This window comes from Bos mutus, chromosome 10 (assembly GCF_027580195.1).
Source record: "Bos mutus isolate GX-2022 chromosome 10, NWIPB_WYAK_1.1, whole genome shotgun sequence".
Lineage (NCBI taxonomy): Eukaryota > Metazoa > Chordata > Mammalia > Artiodactyla > Bovidae > Bos > Bos mutus.
In genome coordinates, this window is record NC_091626.1 from 7,322,250 (window position 1) to 7,348,098 (window position 25,849).

The following is a 25,849-nucleotide window of genomic DNA, read 5'->3' on the forward strand; positions in this document are numbered from 1 at the left end:
TAATGAGTTGGTTAATGTGCAGATTCCAGAGTGATATTTGGGTTCAAATTTCGGAGAGGTCAAATTTTGCTTTTCCCATTTATATACGATCTTGGGCAAGATATTTCATCTTTCTTGATATCTGACTCAGTTTTTTAAAGATGATAAGTCACTGGGCTATGGGAAGAATAAATAAAAAAAATTTTTTAAACTCATGTCCTACACTTAATAGATGTACAGTAATTACTGACTACTATATGATCCAATTGGGGAGAAGACTGCAGAGAACCTACAGGTTGGATACTGGACACCAGGAGAGGGCATAAAAGATTAGAATACTCCAGAGGTGTGTGACTTACAGCTTCTCTCATGCTCACCCTGGGTCCCTGGATACCAAAGGCTTCAAGTCTCTACATTTTCCTGCTTAAACATTTCTTTTAAACCATATATATTTCTGTAATAGGTATTGGCTTTCCTGAGTATACTCCTTTTTCCCCCCAGTATATGAATATTATTCTTAAAAAAGTTTAAGTTGAAGTATTGTTAAAGTACTAATAAATATTTAACACTGGAACCACTTGAATTAAGGTATCAGCCAAAAACCGTAATACTGAACATTAGTTGTTTATCTCTCTCTCTCCCCACCCAACCAATGAAGTTTATGACTAGTCTTTTGCCTAATGTGCACAGTAATGTTAAAAATAAGCACATGTTCTGGGTTTTTTCCATTTTTTATTTTATAGGCCTTATGCAGTGTCTGTCTAGAAATTTTAGCACATGTACACATTTTTTGTCTGTATTTATGTATCTGTATACATGAACATGTCTATCCAGGCATGTTCTAATATCAAGATGGCACATCACAGGTAGATGACTAATTGGGCCAAACCTAAATAATACAGTAAATATCTGATTTGTGCCTGGAGTTAGGAAGAATTATGAATTGAGCATGTATTTTGAGCAACAGTGTAGTCTATGAAATAATGTATTTCAAAATAATTTGCAAAGTTAATCAGACTTATTGCAGATGGGGCTACAAAATTTGAAGGCTTTCTTATATCCATCAGTGCTTCACACCATTCTACTATTTATATTTTCCTTTTCTCATGTCTAAGGAACATAAAGGAAGAAAGAGTAAAATAATGCATTAAATATCTTTTTCTAAGAAGTAACTCACCAAAGATTAAATATCTCTTTCTAAGAAGTTACTCACCAGAGATTCTTTGAATATTTTGTTTAAAGAGAAGGGAACCATGTGAGTGACGTCTGGGTGCCAACTATCTGCTAGGTTCTGTACTAGTGATGTTTCATTTAATCCTCAAAACCTCTTTGAACTAGTGGTTTCCTAACAGTGATGAGAGTCTGAGACTTACTGCCCAAGAAACTGAGGGACTTTACCTGATTCATCACATGGAACCAGGTCTGGAAAGTACTTGATGCTCAAAAATATTAATTGGATTGATGTGAGAGTTGGACCATAAAGAAGGCTGGGTGCCAAAGAATTGATGCTTTTGAACTGTGGCTGAAGAAGACTCTTGAGAGTCCCTTGGACTGCAAGAAGATAAAACCAGTCAACCCTGAAAGAAATCAACCCTGAATATTCCTTGGAAGGACTAATGCTGAAGCTCCAATACTTTGACCACCTGATGTGAAGAGCCGACTCATTGGAAAAGACCCTTATGCTGGAAAAGGTTGAGGGCAGGAGGAGAAGGGGGCAACAGAGGAGGAGATGGTTGGATGGCATCACCAACTGAATGGACATGAGTTTGAGCAAACTCTGGGAGATGGTGATGGACAGGGAAGCCTGGTGTGCTGCAATCCATGGGGTCACAAAGAGTTGGACATGACTGAGTGACTGAACAACAAAAAATCTGTTAAGGTTACACATCCAGTAAAGGAATAGAAAGAAAAGAAAGTGAAGTCGCTCAGTCGTGTCCGAGTCTTTGCGACCCCATGGACTGTAGCCTACCAGGTTCCTCCGTCCATGGCATTTTCCAGGCAAGAATACTGGAGTGAGTTGCCATTTCCTTCTCCAGGAAATATTCCCAACCCAGGGATTGAACCCCGGTCTCCCACATTATAGGCAGACGCTTTACCTTCTGAGCCACCAGGGAAGTCCAGAAGTCCATCTCTGAGCTTTCAGGACGCTAATGCAAGTTATGAATCCTCCAGAGAGTACGTAGAATGCAACATTTTCTAAGTTCACTTGTCCCTCCCCCTCCCCCACCACCACCCCTGGCCGCAGGACAATATTAGCATCTCACTAAGCCAGTGTTCTGTGCAGCACAGTTCATGAAGTCTGGTAAAGGAATAGCCAGATCCACATTTGGGGACATGCTCACAATACTTGGGGTTAATGTTTGCTGACTCTTATTATGAGCCAGGCACGGTGCTAAATATTTTCCACAGATTCTCATTTACTCCTTACAAAGGCCCTCCCTCCAAGGGCAGATAGTTTAAATATCTTTACTTTACAGAGAAATCACTGGTATTATTCTGGAACTAGGATTTGAACTGACAAAGTGTCAGCCCAAATGCCATGGTTTTAGTCACCTAATTGTACTGCTTTTACCAGTTACCTGTCTATGCATCATATGAAATATTGCGAAGTGATTTGGGAAAAAGGAGTTCTATGGCCAAAAAATGTGGGAAACATTGAGTTAAAAAGTTAACTTGGTTCTTGGCTTCAGGAATTCTCTGAGCTTTCAGGATGCTAATGCAGTTTATGAATCCTCGAGAGAGGACGTAGAATGCGACATCGGCTAAGGTCACGTGGCCCTCCCCCCCCCCACCCACCGCCCCCGGCCCCAGGACACTATTAGCATCTCACTGAGCCAGTATTCTGTGCAACACAGTTCACACAATGCTTGCCAAACTCAGTGGAGGGCTGCTGTTTCCTCTCCTTCCTAAAGAGCAGAATGAGAAAGAGGGCCTCAAAAGCCTGCTCCATTCCCATTAGGCCTTGGTGTTCTATACTGCTTCTTTTCATGGTATTGTAAGTCCGTATTTTAAAGAAAATAATTAGCATTATTTTAACATCTCACCTCTTTTTCTTATAATGAACCAACTAAGTTTTATATGAAAGAAGGATGGATACGTGCCTCAGTTTGTGCAATATATATTTCTCTGTATCCCTGTTCCCTTGAGCTAATGATGCTGATAGAATTATGGTGACAATTATTTTTGTTTTTATTTCTTAATTGAAATAAAGCTGATTTACAGTGTTTCAGGTGTATATCAAAGCGATTCAGTTTTTTTCTGATATGTATGTGTGTATATATATTCCTTTTTTCCTATACATTTTAACTTCTTTTTTATTGGAATATAACTGCTTTACAATGTTGTGTTAGTTTCTGCTGTACAACGTCAGGAATCAGCTATGTGTTACACATATCTGCTGCTGCTTTGGAGCCTGCCTCCCACACTCCCATGCCCCCTAAGTCATCGCAGGGCAGCGAGCTGAGCTCCCTGTGCTGCACAGCCGCTTCCTACTAGATGCTTTACACATGGTCATGTATACATATCCATGCTGCACGCTTAATTTGTCCCCCGCTGTCCTGCCCCACCTGTGTCCACAAGTCCGTTCCGTACGTCTGCATCTTTTTTCCAGCCCATCATAGGTGTATAACAGCAAGATACGAAATACAGTTCCCAACAGTAAATCCTTGTTGTTTATTTAGTGTACAGTGGCGTGTCTTTGTTAATTCCAAATTCCTAATTTATTCCCTCCGCTCCTCGTGGTGACAGTTTGACCTCAGCCTCCAGTGAACAGAAAGGTTTACCGTGAGAACTTAATCTAGCACTGACTTCTAACGTTTTACTTCCTATCGGCATAAAAGGTGACCAGTTGCACTGTACACATAAAAAATATCTGGTCTTTGCCTTTATTCTTTTGTAAAATATTTCATAGGCTGATGTTCAAAACATTCAGGAAGAGAAATTGACTTATAATGCTTGAAAGTTCATGGACCGGGGCACTCCATTAAAGCAGGGTTTGTAAGGAAAAAACACACTTTCTGTTTTTTGGCCAGCGGTTCTACTTTTGGGACATTTATTCCATACAGTGCTGTATGATAGAGACCAAGATTTATAGCTGGTGATTTCCTGAATAACAAGGCAAATAGCAAATGCCTCAGCGAAACAACTTTCATATGTTCTGCAAGGCGCAAAGTAGCACAGTGGAGTGGATGGTGTGTGTCCGGGCTTTTATGAGGTGGCATTTTTGGGAGGTGTGTGTGTGTGTGTGTGTGTATTTTTTGATCTCTTGCAAGACGAAATGATATTAATTGTTTTTCTTTCTGGATTTAACCTAAAATTGGAAAAATTTCACTGTTCATCCCCTTCATCCTTCTCCCAACATCCTCTCCTACCACCCTCTTCTTCTCATTATGTCACTTGAATCAGATCTTGTACTTTTATACACAGAGCTGCTTATGGAAGCTATCTCAACTCAACTCAAAAAAAAAAAAATTTGAGGAGAATATGTTTGAATGATAGAATAAAAATTCCTCTTACCTGTATTTTGTTTTCGATAAGAGATTCAGATTTTCCCTGCATAGTAAAGAGAAAGCAAGCAATACTAATAAGAGAGAGTCCTCCCCACTGGAAATGAAATTGTGGTTCTCCAACCACCTTGAAGATGCTCATCAGAAATTGCTTCACCTTTGGTTGAGGATGAGACATTCACATATTGGTGTGGAGATTCGGTTATTGTTGTTCAGTCACCAAGTCATGTCTGACTCTTCACAACCCCATGGACTGCAGCACGCCAAGCTTCTCTGTCCCTCACCATCTCCCAGAGTTTGCCCAAGTTCATGTCCACTGAGTCGGTGATGCCATCCAACCATCTCATCCTCTGATACCCTCTTCTCCTGCCTTCGATCTTTCCCAGCATCAGGGTCTTTTCCAGTGAGTCAACTCTTCACATCATGTGGTCAAAGTACTGGAGTTTCAGCTTCAGCATCAGTCCTTCCAGTGAATATTCAGGGTTGATCTCCTTTAGGATGGACTGGCTGGATCTCCTCGCAGTCCAAGGGGCTCTCAAGTGTCTCCTCCAGCACCACAGTTCGAAAGCATCAGTTCTTCAGTGCTCAGCCTTCGGTATGGTCTTCATGAGGTTCGGAAGGAGTAACCCATAGAAGGAACAGGGGAGGAGCGACTGCAAGGGCAGCAGGAGATGCTGGCTCGTTCCAGTTTTCATTTCTGTGGATTTTTAGGTCAAATTTGAAGGCAGTCTTTTGATAACATATGAGGTCTTTCTAGGTTTGTTTCATGTGTACATACTTGATATATTGTCTGTAAATAAATCTTGTAAATCAGTTCGTAAAGAATCCGCCTGCAATGGAGGAAACCCTGGTTTGATTCCTGGGTCGGGAAGATCAGCTGCAGAAGGGATAGGCTACCCACTCCAGTGTTCTTGGGTTTCCCTTGTGGCTCAACTGGTAAAGAATCCACCTGCCATGCGGGAGACCTGGGTTCGATCCCTGGGTTGGGAAGATCCCCTGGAGAAGGGAGCGGCTACCCACTCCGGTATGCTGGCCTGGAGAATTCCATGGACTGTATAGGCCATGGGATCACAAAGAGTCGGACCCGACTGAGCAAATTTCACTTCACTTCACTTCATTTCATATGTAAACCTTGGGCTTCCCTGGTAACTCAGCTGGTAAAGAACACACCTGCAATGCAGGAGACCCCAGTTCAATTCCTGGGTTGGGAAGATCCCCTGGAGAAAGGAACGGCTACCCACTCCAGTATTCTGACCTGGAGAATTCCATGGAGAGAGGAGACTGACAGGCTACAGTCCATGGGGTTGCAAAGAGTTGGACATGTCTGAGTGACTTTCACTTCACTTCATTAAATCTTAGATGTATAAATCATTGAGTATAATTGAGAGTTTAGATGTAATTTTTCACAGTTACAGTCACGTTGACTTTCAACAAGGGTACCAAGGAAAGTTAATTGGGTTCGATCCCTGGGCTGGGAAGATCCCCTGGAGGAGGGCATGGCAACCCACTCTAGTATACTTTCCTGGAGAATCCCGTGCACAGAGGGGCCTGGTGGGCTACAGCCCAAAGAGTCACAGAGAGTTGAACATGACTGAAGCAGCTTAGCATGCAGGCACAGAGTCTTTTCAGCACATGGTGCTGAGATAACTGGATATCCACATTCAAAAGAATGAATTTGGACTCTTACCACTCACCACATACAAAAAATAACTCAAGATGGATAAAAGATTTAAACGTAAGAGTTAAAACCATGAACGTCTTAGAAGAAAACATAGGTGAATATTTATGACACTCAGTTAAACAATGGTTTCTTAAATATGACATAAAAGTACAAGCAACTTGCTTCAAAAGACACTGTAAGAAAGCAAAAAGACAACCCATAGAATGAAGAAATATTTTCATCTTGTGTGCCTGATAAGGAATTGGTATAACAAATATATAGAGAGCTCTTATAACCCAATTTCTTTAAAAAAAAAAAAAAAGGCTAAAACATGGGCAACAGACTTGAAAAGACATGTCTCTAAAGAAGATGTGTAAATAGGCAATAATAAAAAGATGCTCAGAACAAGACAAGGATGACTACTCTTCCCACTTTTTTCCAACATAATATTGGAAGTCCTAGCCACAGCAGTCAAAGAAGGAAAAGAAACTAAGTTGGAAAGGAACTAAAACTGTCACTATTTGCAGATGACGTGATATTATGCACAGAAAACCCTTAAGACCAAAAAACTATTGGAACTTAAAAATGAATTCATTAAAGTTGAAGGATAGAAAATTAATCACAGAAATCTGTTACATTTCTACACACCAATAATTAGCCATTAGAAAGAGAAATAAATAAAACTATCCTATTCACAACTGTATCAAAAAGAAAAAAACAAAAAGATGCTCAACATCATCATGCTCAGATGCTCAGTCGTGTCTGACTCTTTGTGACCCCATGGACTGTAGACCACCAGGCTCCTCTGTCCACGGGACTCTCCAGGCAAGAATACTGGAGTGAGGTGCCATTTCCTCCTCCAGGGCATCTTCCCGACCCAGGAATCAAACCCGTGTCTCTTACATCTCCTGCATTGGTAGGTGGATTCTTTACCACTAGTGCCACCTGGGAAGCCCACTCAATATCATTAGCCATCACAGACATGAAAATCAAAACCATATTGAGATGCCACTTTGAATCTACCTAGGATGGCTATACTCAAAAAGACAGCTGAGTGGTGGCAAGGAGGAGGGGAAGTTAGAATCCTCAGTGCTGCTTTGGGAAACCGTCTGGAAGTTCCAAAGAAGATCAAACATAGACCCAGCAATTCTTCTCCTACATATATACCCAGAGAAAGGAGAAAATATGTCTGTGCAAAAACCTAAACACTAATGTTTACAGCAGCATTATTCATAGGAGCCAAAAAGTGGGAAAAAACCCAGATGTTCATAAACTGATACATATGATATATATCTATACAGTAGAATATTATTCAGCATTGGAAATGAATGCAGCGCTAATTATATCCTACATAATAGATGAACCTTGAAAGCATGCAAAAGAAGCTAGTCACAGATGGCCGTGTGTTGTAGGGTTCCATTTAAATGAAATAAACAGATCTCTAAGCAAAGAGTAGATTAATAGGTTGGAAATTTGGGAGTAAATGGGGAGTACTGTTAACTAGTTATACGGCTTCTTTTTGGAGTGATGAAAATGTTTGCTGAAAATCACTGCATGGTACAGCTTCAAAGAGTGTATGATGTGTGAATTCTCTCAGTATAAAGCTGCTATTAAAAAAAAAAAGCGTATTGCATAATTAGTGTCGTACAGAATTCCATTTATAATTTTAGACTCCCGGACTAAAACTCAGCTTAGAGTTTTAAGTAACCTGCTCCAGGACACCAGCTAGTGATTGGAAAGCCAGACTTCCTGAACATCAGGCCCGTCATTTTCTGTACTGTGATTATGACAGGAAGTTTAACCCCAACAGACCATAAAAATCACACTTACTGAATTTTATTGGTTTGGCTGGGTAACACTAGCTTATGTAACTGGTAAGTCACTGAGGTTGAGGTTGACAGTAGAAGTTTAATTCCTTTTCATGTAAGATTCAGTAGCATAAGGCGAGGATGAGCGGATGCAGAAGGTTCCTTCTGTAACCTACAGAGGTTACTCAGGGACCCAGGGTGTTCTTACATCTTTTCTTTCAAGGTGGCCATGGGCTTTAGCATCCTGCTTGCAGATGGGGTTAGGGGGGTGGGGGTGGGGTGGTGTTTCCCTGGTGGCTCAACTGGTAAAGAATCTGCCTACAATACAGGAAACCCTGGTTCAATTCCTGGGTTGGAAAGATTCCCTGGAGAAGGGAAAGGCTACCCCCTCCAGTGTTCTGGCCTAGAGAATGCAGGGTCACAAAGAGTCGGACGCAATTTTCACTATGTCACATCTGTATGTCTTGGGCTTCCCTGGTGGCTCAGATGGTAAAGCATCTGCCTGCAATGCAGGAGACCAGAGTTGGATCCCTGGGTTGGGAAGATTCCCTGGAGAAGGAAATGGCAACCCACTCTGGTACTCCTGCCTGGAAAATCCCATGGACAGAGGAGCCTGGTAGACTACAGACCATGGGGTTGCAAACAGTCGGACACCACCGAGCCACTTCACTTTCAGCAGATGGGGGAGGGGAAGCTCCCTGCGGGGCTTTCCTGAGGCCGCTCTCCATGTGATGCATGCCATTTCCTGTCTCATTCTGTGCTCATGACCTGGCTACTTGGCCCCACACAGATAGTACGGGGCTGGGAAATGACCACCCTGGCCAGCAGCCACCCCAGCTGTCTCCTAGCCCTGCGGTGAACCATTTGGTATCTACGCTCCAAGTTCTCTTCCCTTTGTTGTTGTTCAGTTGCTAAGTCATGTCCAAATCTTTGTGACCCCATTGCAGCATACCAGGCTTCCCTGTCCTTCGCTATCTCCCAGAGTTTGCTCAGACTCATGTCCATTGAGTTGATGACGTCATCCAAACATCTCATCCTCTGCCACCCCCTTCTCCTGCCCTCAATCTTTCCCAGCATCAGGGTCTTTTCCAGTGTGTCAGCTCTTCATCAGGTAGCCAAAATAGGGGAGCTTCAGCTTTAACATCAGTCCTTCCAATGAATATTTAGAATTGATTTCCTTTAGCATTGACTGATTTGATCTCCTTGCTGTCCAAGAGATTCTCAAGAGTCTTCTCCAACAACACAGTTTGAAGGCATCAGTTCTTCGGCACTCAACCTACTTTATGGTCCAGCTCTCACAGCCATACATGACTACTAGAAAAACCATAGCTTTGGCTATACAAACCTTTGTCAGCAAAGTGATGTCTCTGCTTTTCAATATGCTGTCTAGGTTTGTCACAGCTTTTCTTCCAAGGAGCAAGCATTCTTTTAATTTTGCTTTAGATTAACATCTGCAAATGGTTATCCATAGCACCTTTCCTTATGAGATAGGCACAAGGATTAAATGATAATCCACATATAGTATTAAATCCAGATTCTAGAATAAAATGTGTTAAGTTGCTTCAGTCATGTCTGACTCTGTATGACGCTATGGACTGTAGCCCACCGGGCTCCTCTGTCTATGGGGTTCTCTAGGCAAGAATACTGGAGTGGATTGCCATCCCTTCTCCAGGTGATCTTGCTGACCCAGGAAGCAAACTGGCATTTCTTACATCTAACCTGCATTCGCAGGCAGGTTCTTTACCACTAGCACCACCTGGGAAGCCCTCTAGAATGAAATAGTGCTTAATAAACACTAGTTACCATTGATGGTAACAGCATCTTCTTCAGACTTTCAAGGTAGTGAAATATTAATGCCTAATGTTCCAAAAAATGCTACATTTACAAGTCATTGGCAATATCCTAAAAGATTTTATGCTGTAACTGTGATGCTTGGAAAACTCTTAAGCAGTCAGAATCTTTCACTTAATAACAATCTGTTGAATACACACTATCTATAAACTCATTTGACTGCGTGGATCACAATAAACTGTGGAAAATTCTGAAAGAGATGGGAATACCAGACCACCTGACCTGCCTCTTGAGAAACCTGTATGTAGGTCAGGAAGCAACAGTTAAAACTGGACATGGAACAACAGACTGGTTCCAAATAGGAAAAGGAGTACGTCAAGGCTGTATATTGTCACCCTGTTTATTTAACTTCTATGCAGAGTACATCATGAGAAACGCTGGGCTGGAAGAAGCACAAGCTAGAATCAAGATTGTTGGGAGAAATATCAATAACCTCATATATGCAGATGACACCACCCTTATGGCAGAAGGTGAAGAAGAACTAAAGAGCCTCTTGATGAAAGTGAAAGAGGAGAGTGAAAAAGTTGGCTTAAAACTCAACGTTCAGAAAACTAAGATCATGGCATCTGGTCCCATCACTTCATGGCAAATAGATGGTGAAACAGTGGAAACAGTGGCTGACTCTATTTTTGGGGGCTCCAAAATCACTGCAGATGGTGATTGCAGCCATGAAATTAAAAGACGCTTACTCCTTGGAAGGAAAGTTATGACCAACCTAGACAGCATATTAAAAAGCAGAGACATTACTTTGTCAACAAAGGTCTGTCTAATCAAGGCTATGGTTTTTCCTGTGGTCATGTATGGATGTGAGAGTTGGACTATAAAGAAAGCTGATGAGCACCGAAGAATTGATGCTTTTGAACTGTGGTGTTGGAGAAGACTTGAGAGTCCCTTGGACGGCAAAGAGATCCAACCAGTCCATCCTAAAGATCAGTCCTGAGTGTTCATTGGAAGGACTGATGTTGAAGCTGAAATTCCAATACACTGGCCACCTGATGCAAAGAGCTGACTCATTGGAAAAGACCCTGATGCTCGGAAAGATTGAGGGCAGGAGGTGAAGGGGACGACAGAGGATGAGATGGTTGGATGGCATCATCAACTCGATGGACATGGGTTTGGGTGGACTCCGGGAGTTGGTAATGGACAGGGAGGCCTGGCGTGCTATGGTTCATGAGGTCGCAAAGAGTCGGACACAACTGAGTGACTGAACTGAACTGAACTGCTAAACACATTTTCAGTATAGTGGGATCACAAAAAGAAAAGATGGCTTTTGCCTTTGAGCACTTCATGTTGTGGTAAGCATTAGCAATAGCTCCACTTTAAATAGGAAATAGTTAACCTAAGTTTTTGGAATAATTTGTGTTTTCAGCCATCTGCACATATATTCTAACACAGACAAATATTAATGTGATTATCTTTTTTAAAAAGTAAACCCAATTGTAAAATAGGTCAAAGTTGCTTTTATTTTAGCTTTCTACTTCTTGGTCTCAAATGTTGGTTTATCACCTCCCTCTCCTGCTATAAATTGTCAGTTTACCTCTCCCCGACCCTTCACAATCTACCCCTCAGTGATGAAATTATTATACAGCAGTTATATATTGCTGTGCAAAAAGCCAATTTTGTAAATTTTTTCAAGATAATTATTTGAAAACAGGTTTGTTTTCCTGTGAAAGAGCATGATGCTGTAGTTTGTAGTTTACTTAGATTAGAAACTTGGTCTAGGGCAGTGGCTTTTAATTTGCCCACTTTTTTTTTTAATCAAAAAGACAACATTGTTATTGATTTCTCACAGTTTTAAAAATTCATCAAGCCTATGGTACTCTTACATTCATTTGAAGCAAGACCCGTATAACCAAATCATCCTTATTCACCTTGTGTGTGTTATGTGAAAGTAAATTTCGCATCTCATGTTACTGTGGAAAGTTCCTTGTTCTTCCACGTTTTCCCAGTCCCCCTAGGATGTTAGAGCTGCAGGAGGCTTAACATCCTGTCCTTCTGATCTGCCCCTTCAACAGAGGAGAACACTGAGGCCCAGGGAGGTCAGGGGACATGCCTGGGGCCGCAGTGGATGTGGGGCTGCCTCGGATGTGGGGCTGCCTCCTGGTACAGAGAGGTCCCTCCACATGAAGCCCCTCTCCCTGGCTGGGAATATCCCCTTTCCTTTGACCCCCCTCCCCACTTTCTAAGCTGTCACCACATCTTGTTACATTCCTTTGAAATGCCTCTTGCTTTCCACCCTTCCCGTTTCTTCCTGTCTCATCCAGTCCCTCACCTCCTTGCATTGGGAAAGGTGAGTGCTTTGTCTTTGGGGCCTCCATTATACAAGATTGAATTTTCTCTAAATACCACTGTCAGCCTGTCCCTCCTCTGCTGTGAGTCTGCCAAGAGCTCCCTGCTTCCTGTAGCAGCAAATGTCACCGCTTCTCTTACAGCAGCTCCTGCTTTCCCTGTGTATGCTCAGCTTGCTTCCTTTCTCCCCATGCACCCTAGGACCCTGGGTCTTCTCTGGGTTTGTTCCATGCCTCAGCCATGTTTCCTTCGTGATTCTAGTATGTCCTGCCCCCCAGCTCCCAGTGTGCCCCTGCCTTACCTTTCCAAATCCTCCCTTTCCAGCTGAATCCAGATCCCACCACCTTGTCATTTTTTCCCTGCTTCTCCACTGAGCCCAGTGCCCCCTGCCCCCACACTATTCCCCAATTTTTTCTTGTTAGGTACTAATAGTTGTATTGGGCATCATAGCCTGTCTTACATGGCTCTCTGATTTTTTCTTACACTTGTGTTGCCTTCCCAGTTTTGTTAAATGCTCTTTGAAGGCAGGGCTTATATTTATGTTTTTTCTCATCAGTTCGGTTCAGTCTCTCAGTTGTGTCTGACTCTTTGTGACCCCATGGACTGCAGCACCCCAGGCTTCCCTGTCCATCACCGATTCCCGGAGCCTACTCAAACTCATGTCCATCGAGTCGGTGATGCCATCCAACCATCTCATCCTCTGTCACCCCCTTCTCCTTCCTGACTTCAATCTTTCCCAGCATCAGGGTCTTTTCCAATGAGGCAGTTCTTCACATCAGGTGGCCAAAGTATTGGAGCTGAAGCTGAAGTCCTTACAATGAATATTCAGGACTGATTTCCTTTAAGATTGACTGGTTGGACCTCCTTGCAGTCCAAGGGACTCTCAAGAGTTTTCTCCAACACCACAGTTCAAAAGTATCAATTCTTTGGCACTCAGCTTTCTTTGTAGTCCAACTCTCACATCCACACATGACTACTGGAAAAACCATAGCTTTGACTAGATGGACTTTGTTGGCAAAGTAATGTCTTTGGTTTTTAATATGCTGTCCATGTTTGTCATAGCTTTTCTCAGTTCTGTTCAGTCTCTTAGTCGTGTCCGACTCTTTGCGACCCCATGGACTATAGCCCACCACGCTCCTCTGTCCGTGGGATTTCCCAGGCAAGGATATTAGAACGGGTTGCCATTTCCTTCTCTAACTCCATATTTCACATTGCCTAAACAAGTGGTCAATAAATACTCCTTGCTTATTAGGGACTCTTTGAGCTTCTAAAAAGTGTTGGCCAGAGCTACAGGCACTTGAGACATTTTAAAGTGTTCACTGCCTGGATCCAGATCTGTTGTTATTAGTGCAGAGCAGCCCTCTCCTCCCTGCCAAGTGTGATGGAGTCAGTGCTGCTGTGTTACTGGTCTTCTGAGGGGCCTCACTGTATAGGTGTGGGGCTCACACTCAAGTTGCTGATGTGGTGGTGGGTTTGTGGCAGAGAGGTGAGGGCTTGCACCCCTGGTTCTTGGGTCTTACAGTAGGGAAGAGTTCCTCAAGCACGGGGAGGAAGCACAATATCCTGTGAGCTCTGGCAGACTCTCTGCACCCCGGTGTAAAATGTGAACTGGCCTGGCCTTCCTCCAACTGTGTGTCTTTGAGCCAGTAATGACCTTGGTGCTCTCTTTTCTACGATACTGGCAGAGTGTCCTAAGATTGAATCTGATCTTTTCCTGAACAACTTCCTCAGTACCCAGAAAATAGCTTCCCCAAAAGGTAAGTGTGTTGTAGTAAGCTCCTGGCATTGGAAAAACGAATGTGTCTTATTTAAGGAAGACTGTGTCTGCTTTCTGGATTTCGATCTCCCTTTTCTGGGCCTTCCTGCCTCTCCTGGTAGTCATTTCCAGACTAAGCAACTGCAGATTTTACCGCACCTTAGACTACACTCTCCCCACGGCATAACCCCTACAAAAATGTCCTCCACTAAGGCTCGTAAACTGGGAACTGCTTTTTCTGTAATGTCAGCAAGACTCATTCCACCCATACAAGCACAGATTGGCCTTTTTCCTCTTTAAGAAACTTGGCAGAGACTCAGATAAAGGTGAAGTCAACAAACTCTGGCGCCGGAGTGAGTTTAGTGCCTCTGGGCTTATCAACCCCTTGTTCCTCTCCTGTTCTAAATCCTTGTTCCATCCAGAAGCTTCTCTCTTCCTGTCCATGACGATAAAGATGTTTCAGATCCCACCCTCTTTGTTAATGCCCCTGCCACTGATAGTAAGACACCACATCTCTTCATTTATAGAAAGATACCAAACTGGATTCACTTTAAGGTTTTTTTTTTTTGCTCTCTCTTAATCTCTCTAGGTGGATGGAAGTCTGCTTAGTTGAAGAATTGCCACCAACCACTGAACTGGAAGAAGGACTCCGGAACGGAGTTTACCTTGCAAAGTTAGCCAAATTCTTTGCCCCCAAAATGGTATCGGAGAAAAAGATCTATGATGTGGAACAAACACGCTATAAGGTAACTGAAATCTAATTGGTTTGGGCCTCTGGCTCAAAGTGAAAGTTGAGTCTTTGCCTTCCTTCCCTTTCTTTAGTGTTTCTATCAGGATTTTGTGGGAGGTAAGGGTATGGGGAAGGGGAATGTCCTTGGTCTTTGAAGCCTGTTAATAATCATTCTTGAGGTGGCAGCAGTTTTGAAAGCAAAGCCCTTTTCTGTTTCTAGGATGAGGCCAAGAGACCTCTGATTTGTGGGGCTTCCAACTCCCAATCCCCATTATTCCTTCATGGAGGTCATGTCATTAGTACCAGTAAATATAAAAGTGGGGGCTCTCTACCCCTCCTCTCTTCACCACCAACACGGTTTATTACTCCCCTTATTCTCATCAAGAAGTAAAGTACCCAGCAGAGACTTGAACTTGTAGCCCTAAAGAGTTAGAGCCAAGGTGATTAAAAAAGAAAAAAAGTACTAATATTGACGAGTCAGAAACTCCTTTCCATTTGATGTTTAAAACAAAAGAGACTAACCTTTTTGTATGCAGCTAGTTTTATGAATTATTTCATAGGTAATTTGAGAAGGAATATAGGGAGGAAAATCAAACCAATATAAACACCAATCTTAATCAAAATAAACAACCAATCAATATAAACACTGTATTCAAAAAATGTGTGTGTTTTATGGATATAATGTTTAAGTATTTTCAGGTAAGGTGATACATCTATGATTTGCTTCAAAATAACTGGGAAGAGGGTTAACAGATGATTCAAGACCAGCCATGAGTTTGTAATTGTTGAGATTAGATGATGAGTACAAATGAGTTCTTTATACTATTCTGTCTACTTTTTTATGTTTGAAAATTTCCATTAAAAAGTAAAGAAGGAAAAAGTAAGCACCGACCTAAAAGACACCTTGATTATATGTGTCTTCAAAAAGCAATTTTTAAATGTGTGCTGTTCTCTTCTAGAATGTGAGATCTCTTCTCCATTTTGGGTCAGGGTTTCTAAAGCTTCTTTGAAACTTGATTTTTTTTTTTTTCCCCTCAATATTTTGTGTTTGGTTTTGTTATATCAGTATTTTTTATCTGCAGATCTTCAAGTGTTTTTAAAAGTTATTTCTCTTAAAATTTCAAGGATAACATTAAGTACAATTGAAAATAGAATAATTTTCCATTTAATGTATGAGTCACACTACCCTTCAGTTGTAATTGAGACAAAATTTATCTTTAAAATATGTATATTGAATTCAGAGCAAATGTCTGAGTAATGATTTAGGCTAACAGACAAGATGAATTGACATCTTTTTTGACAAGTCTCTCTTCATCATCTAATCTAAAAGGGAATGGAGCAAAAGTCTCTGCCTTGAATAATGCTATGAAAAAATATGTTTGCATATGTTAAAATAAGTTTATTAAGTCATGTGTTTATTAACTCTAGATGTTTCTCCCTAGAGTGAGTTTCCAGCCTTTTAGAAGACTTAAGCAAAACAAATGATTTAGCCAGCCAAAATTAAAGTTTCTTTTTTTAATTTTAAGGAATATTTTCAAAGTTCAGAAAAAAATTATTTGTATCCACTGTGTCACAAAATAAATTAACATTTGTCCACATTTTAGAATATGATCTTTCTTTTATTTTCATTGCTTCTGTGATGGTTGTTATCAAGACCTAGACCTATTATAATGGCCATGTAGATTTGATGATACAGATTTGATGATAAAGTGTCATGGGCTCCAACCTCCCCTGGAAAGGGACTGTGGGTGTTTTGTTTTGTTTTGTTTTGATTGGGAGAATCAGGCCGCAAAGACAGACCTTTAGTGAAAGTGAGCCTCAGAGCTGCAGGTGGGCTAATTCCCCTCCTGGCACATTTTACGCCTTGAATATAGGTGTCTCTTTCCAGTTCAGCTCTGGACCCCTCATGGCAACTTAAACAGGTACCATTGCCTCCTGACATCAGAGGTCCTATTATTTGAATCCATAGCAACTTCTCTTTGGGATGGGGATGGGGGAAATATTTCCAATCTCTTGTTACAAAATAAAACTCCTGGGGCACCTGGACACGTGCTGATGTCCCTGAGCAAACCATCGTGACAGAAGGAAGTGGTCTGTGTTACTGTCCCCCATGCCATCAGGCCCCAAGTGGGATGCACAGAAGAAAAGATGTTAGGAGAGGTGTGGAAAGATGGGCGGTGGCAGATGGAGGGGAGTTGATGCCAGCTGTGACGTGGGAGAATCATGGGACAAAGGGAAACTACCCCTCTGTTAATTCACTGGAGAAAAGAGGCTTTTCTTTTTTTTTCCTTGTATTAAATCCCTGAATATGACCTTGAATGGGAATTGTTAGTGATTTGCTGTGTCATCGTAAATTTTTATTTTAAGGCTATTTTGTTTCTTCTGCAAAAATGAAAGGAGACAGATATTAGTGGGCAGGAGACAGCTTCCTGTTCATGTGTTTTTCGGATCTAAAGCTTGTCACATGGTCCTCTTCAAGGAGCCTTAAATCACGGGACGGCGGCAAAGATGCTGAAACGCAGGGGAACACTCACTAACCTCGGCCTGTCTCTTGATGGGCCATCTGGAAACCATGAGTTCAGCGAGCCTGAATGCTCTGCAGGGTCTGCTGGGCTGTGGCCGTAAAATATGGCCCACCTGTTGGGCCGGGTGTCCCTGAGCAAAAGCTCTGCCCCGAATCGCAGGGCCTTGGCCGGGGTGCTCTTGGCTTTGAGCAAAGCAGTGGGCTCTTCCATGCAGCCCTGTCCTCTTTGTCGCCAGCTCGTTGTCTACACCTCTACCCCTTCTTAATTTAGGGTTTGGAAGTCATTCTGGGTATTGAGTTGAACCTTCCAGGGAAGAGTGTCCTTTCCCTGAACATCTCCTCCTGCCCCTCCAGGCTGAGTTGCATGGTCCCGCCATGCACATGTGGACACACCACGCCGTGCTGTAGTAACTATTTTGTCCTGAAGGCAGGAGCGGTGTGTGTCTCTCTGTGTCCTCGGTGAATAGTTCGGGTTCCGGCCCAAATAGCTGTTGGGTAAAGGAATGAATGAGAATTTTTTATTTTTTAGAGATTTTTTTTTTAACGTGGGCCATTTTAAAAGTCTTTTATTGAATTTGTTAAAATATTGCTTCTGTTTTATGTTTTGGTTTTTTGGCCATGAGGTATGTGGGATCTTACCTCCCCAGCCAGGGGTTGAAACCTCACCCCCTGCATTGGAAAGCCAAGTCTTAACCACTGGAGTGCTGGGGAAGTCCCAACTAGTACTTTCTAGTAAGCCAAAGGGCTCCATTTCTTGTCTTCTGTGCTTTATTCAATCCTTTATTCAATACTTGCTGAAACTCCTCCTCCAAGTGTGACGCTCAGACTTCCTGTGGTCCCCCACGATGGGTGTGTGTAAAAATGTGAACTTTTGGGCCCTCCCCCAGAATCTTAGCCAGGGCCCCAGAAAGCTCCATTCTTAATTATCACCTCAGGTGATTCTTTTCTTATGTACTACTAAGGTTTGAGAATCACTGCTCTAACAGGCGGATACATTAATATAATAAGATTTAATAAAGTTATAGGGAAAGAAGATAAAGCTGTACTAAGATAGAAATACATAAAAGGTAGAACTCATTTATCCATGCAATCCTCATCCATACCTACCAGGTACCAGCCACTGATCTGGGCACCAAAGACAATGCAGAACCAAGAAAACATGATTTTCATGCTGCTCACAGTTGGAGAGACAGTCTGTGAGGAAAAGAGACAGTCGTTAATTGTGATAAGTGTATTAAGGAAGAGATTAAAGCCAGAGTTGTTGACAGACAGCCATGCACTTTGCTGAGGAAATGTTCTTACATGGAGTCTGGAAGGAGGAGGGGAAACTCATCCATGAAAGCTAAGGGTAGGGAGTGGGGAGGGTGGTCCAGACGAGGGGCTCAAGGACGAAAAGCGCCTGGCCAGGTTGAGTGGCTGGAAGGCTAGGTGAGGGACAGAGGCGAGAAATGGGGCCAGGAGAGAAGCAGAGAAATCGCTCAGTCCCTCCTGGAGAACCTCGCATGGGGCGCCTCCATCGTAAGTACAGGGGAGCTGTTTCAGTGTTGACAGGGGCACCGGGGGACAGTCTGTGCTTCACAAAGACTGCTCTGCTGCTGTGTGGAGGGAAGAGGAACTCAAGGGCAGGGTGCGATGAGAGGATCCCTCAGCCCAGGTGACCGATGACCGTTGCCTGCAGAGACAGGAAGTAAGAGGATTCGAGACGGGAAATGAAGGGTGAATCCTGGAGAAGGACTGGAAATGGGCGGAGCGACTGAAGAGAAGACAGCTAGGTGGATGGTGGGCGGTAACTGAGTAGAGTGTGGTCAGTTCTAAAGGGGGTTGGACTGACACGGATGCCAGAAAGGTTTCCGTGGTGGGGCAGCCACCTAGGATGACCAAGAGAAAGGAGTGGAAGAAGAAGGGGGCGTTCCTTGGAGAGAATTCAGTCTGATAAGCCACACAGCAGTATCATTCTGGACAGTGCATTGACAGCTGTCCAGATTTGTAACAAATGCTCATTGAACGTTTAGGTGAGCCTTAGACAGGGAAAGCATACACAGTGGTCAGGAGTATGAGCTGCAGAACCAAAACACTTCGGAATCTGGCTTCACCACTGACTTTGACTCGGCGAGCTTCAGCTTCCTGAGATGAAAGTGGGAAAATACTAACAGCATCAACCTTGTAGAGAAATTGGGAGGAACAAATGTGATCATCTATGCCAGGCGCTCAGCCCAGTGCCCGCCTGATAGAGGTGAGCACCCTGTAACTGCTACAGACGGTGTTTGTTTGCTCTGAGGCTCCGTGAGCAGTAAATTGACCAGAATATTTGGACTAGGAGTCAGGGAATTCTGCAACCTGATCTTGACCCTGAGCTCGACAAGTTAGGTCAACTCGAATGTCTTAAATACTTGGGCCCTCAGTTTCTTCCTGTATAAAATGAGCAAATTAGAATAATTACTGGTTTCAAACTACTTCATAGTTCTGAATTGCCTTGATCCTAATATATAAGAAGTTACCATCCACAGAAGGCTTACATAATACCTCATCTATTCAATTTAAACTGCAGTAATCTTGTTTGCTGGTGCTATAGTAGCTCAGCAATAGAAAATCAGCATGTCCTTTCTAGTCTAATACCTGAAAGAAATTAGGTAGACCAACCATAACAACCCTTGACTAAGTATGACTATAGATGTAGCACCTAGTCTAACATATTAATGTTAGTGTGGGACTGCTGAAAAGACAAACTATAAATGTTTATAATGGACTAAGTTTATTTGGAGCCTCTTTAGAAGACCTTTTTTGGTTCTAACTGAAGTAAATCTATAGATTGAAGATGTTAATATAGTTCACTCACTGAAGCTTACTTCTAAAATTTGCAGATAGGGAGCATAGGGTTCTGAAGTCAGCATTCCTCAGGTGTTTAAAGTGGGTGAAGGATTTGAAACCTGTCATGTCATTTTCTATAGAAATATGACCAAGATAACCACCCTTTCCTTCAGTGCCTCTTACATGAAGCACTGAACTTTTTTTGACCTTAAAGGTGAATAAAGTTTAAAGCCCAGTCTCATAGCGTGATAATTACCATAACCAACATTTATTGCATTCTTAGGTGTACTTTACAACTGAGTGTTCCATGTATAATCTCATGAAATTCCTCAACCCAAAGAAACATACCATTCCCATTTTGTGGCTGAGGAACCAAGGTTCAAAGACACTTGGAACTTTCCTGAGGTTACCTAACTAATGACACCACTAAATGGATGGGATGTTTTTATTGCATAATTTGGATTGTTCAAGGCTATCAACCAAAGATTCTCAGAAACCAACCTAGGGTCAAACAAAACTATATTTATTTAAACTCAGAAAAAAGGCCAAGAAAAAAGGCATACCCATGGAGCTGTAAGAAAGAGGAAATAGGAGTTTAGTAGAGATTTGAACTTGTACTGAGCGATTCTAATAAGGATTTAGGAAGCAAGAACCAGTTATCTTTGGGGTGTTACCAGGAAAGTGAAAGTGAAGTCACTCAGTCTTGTCTGACTCTTTGCGACCCCATGGACTGTAGCCTGCCAGACTCCTCTGTCCGTGGGATTCTCCAGGCAAGAATACTGGAGTGGGTTGCCATCTCCTTCTCCAGGGGATCTTCCCGACCCAGGGATCAAACTCCAGTCTCCCACATTGCAAGCAGACTCTTTACCATCTGAGCCACCAGGGAAGTCTAAAATGTGAAAGTCGCTCAGTCGTGTCTGACTCTTTGTGACCCCATGGTCTATACAGTCCATGAAATTCTCCAGGCCAGAATACTGGAGTGGGTAGCCTTTCCCTTCTGCAAGAGATCTTCCCAATCCAGGGATTGAACCCAGGTCGCCCGCATTGCAAGCGGATTCTTTACCAGCTGAGCCACCAGGGAAGCCCAAGAATACTGGAGTGGGTAGCCCATCCCTTCTCCAGCGGATCTTCCCAACCCAGGAATCGAACCAGGGTCTCCCACATTGCAGGTGGATTCTTTACCAGCTGAGCCACCAGGGAAGCCCAAGAATACTAGAGTGGGTAGTTCATACCTTCTCCAGCAGATCTTCCCGACATAGGAATCGAACTGGTATCTCCTGCATTGCAAGCAGATTCTTTACCAACTGAGCCACCAGGGAAGCCCAATACTAATGGTGTTATCAGCAAGTAGGATCAATTTGGTGTCTTAATTTTTAGGAGGTGAGAATATTCACTGGGGGCCAGATTGCCATAGTCAAGAAATAAGTCACCCGTCTTACTTGGAAGAGGACTATGTTAGTCACTTTATGGTGTTGAGGGTCCTCAGCCCTGACATGATTGAGGATTGTCTCCATTTTGGCCTCCATGTTCACAGAGTGGCCGTGTCTGAGAACCGTTTGTGTTCTGCAAACATTGCTGATGCTGAGTTAGCCTCAGACACTACCTCATGGCTGTGAACTCTCTCCCTATGCTTTTCCTCTCTTCGCATGCCCTTCCCCCTCTCTCTCTTCCCCTCCCCACCTTTTCCTTTCTTCTCTGCATGCCCTTCAGATCCTATCCCCTCCTTCTAGTTATTTCACAGTGGTTAGCTAATTTCTTTCCTCTGAAGAGTAATCCCCTGGTCATCAGGTCCTGTGCTCTGCCCTTGGCGGGTTATGGCATGGGGAAGGTGTTCAGATCCACAGAGATTTCATCTTGAATCCCAGCTCAGCCCCTCAACAGATGTTTGACTTTAGGCAAATCACTTCATCTTTGTTGCCTAGGGTTCCTCATCTCTCAAAAAGGTGGGAATAATAACTACTCTGCAGAGTATTTGGAAAATTAGAGATAATTTATGTAAAGTGCTTGACACACACAGTCCAATCTCAGTAAATAATGGCCACTATCAAAAACGTATAAATATTTGCAAAATTTTAATTTTCTTATGCTTTATAATTTCTAACAGCAAGAAAAATAGTTTTTGTTAAATCAACCATTAGATTGTAGAAGCTCACAGAATATGGGAAGAGCTAGACTTTGTGAATGTGATAATACACCATTGGGAGTTAATTATGATGAAACTTGCTGTAGTTACTTTTCCTTTTATTCAAAGTGAAAAATACGATATATAACATTATGGTGTACATTTAACTAATGAAATATATGATTATTTTAAAGCTGTCAGCAGTACATACCTGATAAAACTTCATAAGATAGCAGCAAGAATATTTTATTTATAGACTGTGTAGACAATAATGGCTGGCTAATTAGAACTGTAGGAATGGAAAATGGAGCCTTTTATTATATGGGTAGAAAAAGGTCTTGTAAAATATTTCCACTGAAAGTTTGCTTATTGTACAAGGCCAAGGTTAGCATTAAATTATAGAAGGAATAAATACTAAAATTAGCTCTGAATCATGGAGTGTTTTTTTGTTTTCACCTTTGTATTTTTCTATATTTTCCAGTTTTTTTTTTTAAACAGAAATCATATTACAGTTGTGATCTGGCAGAACCAGAAACCACACACAAAAAAAGACATCTAGTCTTGTAAAAATCCTTTTTTTCCAGAAGTTACTATTGCCCTCAACCTTGATTGCCACAGTCTTGACACTGAGTGTGTGTGTGTGTGTGGGCACACACATGTGCTCATGCATGTGCACACGTCTCATAAAACACCCTTAGGCATGCTAGACAGTAAATGGTCTTTGGGAGTCTAGTTCAGAATTACCTCAAACGTGTGAATTCTGGGGACTGCACTGGTCCGTCCCAAATGGTTGGAGTGTTGCTGAGAAAGTCTCATCTCCTTTACGGGTTGCTTTATGTGAGCGTTCATGGCACTGTTCTAGGAGAAACAGAATTGAAAGCGTCCTGCTAATGGAAGCAGTGGCCACTTTCTTACCTCCTTTTTGTGTGCTCCCCTCTTTTCCGCCCCATCAGAAGTCGGGCCTTCACTTTCGGCACACAGATAACACCGTGCAGTGGTTAAGAGCCATGGAGTCCATCGGTCTACCCAAGGTAAGCTTGGACTGGGAAGACAGTAGGGCTGGCACGGACACCTCACTGTGGGAGGGGGTTCGCAGAATGGGGTATCTTAATGCTGCAGATGCCCTCATTGCCTCGGGAGTGAGAAATGTGAGAACTAAACAAATACATGGAAAAGCATGCGTAAAGTAACATATGGCAAGAGTTCAGGTTGGGAGCAGCTAGGTAAAGTTCAGCAAGGTCAGAACAGCTTTACCTGGTAGATAATTAATTTAGAAGCGCCATCTCCCTCTTTTGTATTGCTATTTATACCTAAGATTCCACGTCTCTTTGCATCGCTATATATTGTATCATTATAAATTTAAGTAAATATTATTATAAATTATAGTATCACTTTAAAGTTTAATGGCTAGCGAGTCAGAGCTCTTGCTCCTAAAATAGATCTCCCAAATAAAACTCATTCTGCAAATATTCAGAACTTGTTAAATTCAAAGAGAAGATGCCCTTATACCTGTGAGACAGATTAGACAAGTAGAGGAGATGAGAAAATAATTACATGCGATAGAAATTGTAGAGCTATTTCTTAAACTTCTGATTTTGAAATAATTTTACCATCACAGGAAGTTGCGAAAATAGTACATCTTTGTGTAAACTTCATTCAGGTTCCCCTCATGGTGACATCTCATAACTGTAGTACAGAATTAAATTGGCGTTGGCGTATGAATGTTAACTAGACTCAGACTTTGTTCAGTGTTCACCAGTGAGCATTCATGTGTGTGTGTGTGTGTGTGTGTGTGTGTGTGTGTGCGCGTGTGGGTGTAGTTCAATCCATGAACAGACTTCTGTGACCTCTACCAGAATCAAGATACAGATGCTGCAGAGAGGCTGGCCTCTACATCACGCCCCTTCTCCAGCGCTGTCCCCTGGCAGGCCCCTAATCTGTTCTCGTCTCTATAGTTTTGTCATTTTGAGAATGTTATAGAAATGGAATCATACAGTAGGTAACCTTTTGAGACTGACTTTTTCACTAAGCATAATGCCCTTGCCATCCGTAAGGTTTCCATGTGTATCAGTAGCTCCCCTTTTTGAACTGCTTACTCAGCTATTTTAAAGAAATTATTTAAAAATGGTCCAGCAAGGGGATAGGCTACTGACTTATTTAGGCCTGTGTTGTTTTTAGTATTAATCCAGGTTTGCAATTAAAAACACCCCCACAATAAAAACAAAGAATTCCTTATGAATGCCTATTTTTAATACATTTGTGCCAATACCTGTTTTAACTCAGTTCATTTTATCTTGCAATGGTCAATGTTGATCTATTTTATTTTGCCATTTTTAATTAAACTACTTTCCCCTCTCCTAAAATGTTGAGAACATTGAATGCTATTCCTTTCTGGGAAGTGGTTATCATACAGAATTCATATTTCTAAATTGTGATTTAGTAAGTATTAGCAGAGTGTTGAGTGGTAACCAGATTAAAAAAGAAAGAAATTCAAATGCCGTTTTTCTGTATGAGGCTGTATATGTTAGTTAGGATAATTTTATTATGTTTGAAAGATTTGATTTAAACCTTCTCAAGTTGTGTGTGTGTTGGCCACATTTATTTTGATTTTAAGCCGAACAAGTGATCCATGCAACAGATTCTATTTTAATCCTGATGTTTATTATGAAATCAGTGATATATTACTTTGCAGTAATGAGAAGCCAACAGTATACTGAATTGACTTAGATGTATTAATAAATTCCTTCATGCATCAATATGAGCTGCCCACTCTGTGCTCAGCTTCATGTTACACACTGGGGTTTCAATGCTGAAGAAAATGGTGAACTATAAGTTGATCCCATCTCCTTGATAAAGGAAGACATATTCATAATGGTTTTCCAAGAGAGATACCAGTATAAAAGTTTCTTGTTTAAAGAAGAGGGGAAGTTACAGTTGTCATCTGCTTACCTGGTAGAACTTTTAAACCTGGTCATATTCTAAATGGGGAATCCTCTTCCCATTGATACTTTAACAGCAAATGTATTAAAGGAAACTTAGAAAGACCTTTGAAATTTCATAGACTACAGATATTTCTTGAAGCACTCAGTGACTATACATTTTATAGTTCAAGAAACTTTGCTTTTCTCTTGGCTTCTTTCAGTGTCCAATAGAAAGTGTGCTTGAGTGTCAAGTTCTACCATATGGTATGCAATTTTAGTTTTTATGTCAAATTTTATAAAATATTTACCAAAAGCAAGTAATGCCAATATGCTTCTCTTAGGAGCTTCAATCCTAATTATTCATTTTTGGTGCCATATTCTGAAATCTGTTTCTTATTAGGTTTTTAGTTTCAAGCTCAAAAAGCATATCAAGGTGCATTAAAAGTTTTAGTGTTCAGATTTTTCAATCTACTACCTCCATTCATAGATGGTTATCCAAAAGAAGTAATCAGGTGTGCAGAAAAAGCAGGGATGTTTATTGTAGTGACTATAATAGGGACAAATTTGGGGGAAAAAACGTTCAACCATGGAGAACTGGTTAAATTATGGTTCAAAAATATGAAGGAATCCTATGGATCTACTAGAAGTAATGTTCTTATAGACTAATGAAGGGAATGGAAAACAATCATGCTCTGTCAAGTGTTTTAAACAGGCTTATAATACTTGCAATTTGGTTTTCAAATACCCACATGCTGCTAAGTCGCTTCAGTCGTGTCCGACTCTGTGCGACCCCATAGACGGCAGCCCACCGGCTCCCCCGTCCCTGGGATTCTCCAGGCAAGAACACTGGAGTGGGTTGCCATTTCCTTCTCCAATGCATGAAAGTGAAAAGTGAA

The 25,849-nt window shown here is 41.9% G+C and overlaps 1 protein-coding gene across 1 annotated transcript in view; it reads left to right on the plus strand.

Annotated features, from left to right (window-relative positions):
• The window catches only part of IQGAP2 (IQ motif containing GTPase activating protein 2), a 307,540-nt gene that overhangs the window by 146,991 nt on the left and 134,700 nt on the right, over positions 1–25,849 (plus strand). Inside the window, exons 3-4 of the mRNA XM_070377236.1 lie at positions 14,438–14,594; positions 22,986–23,063. Of these exons, the coding sequence (XP_070233337.1) occupies positions 14,438–14,594; positions 22,986–23,063 (235 nt within the window). The remainder of the gene's footprint in view (positions 1–14,437; positions 14,595–22,985; positions 23,064–25,849) is intronic.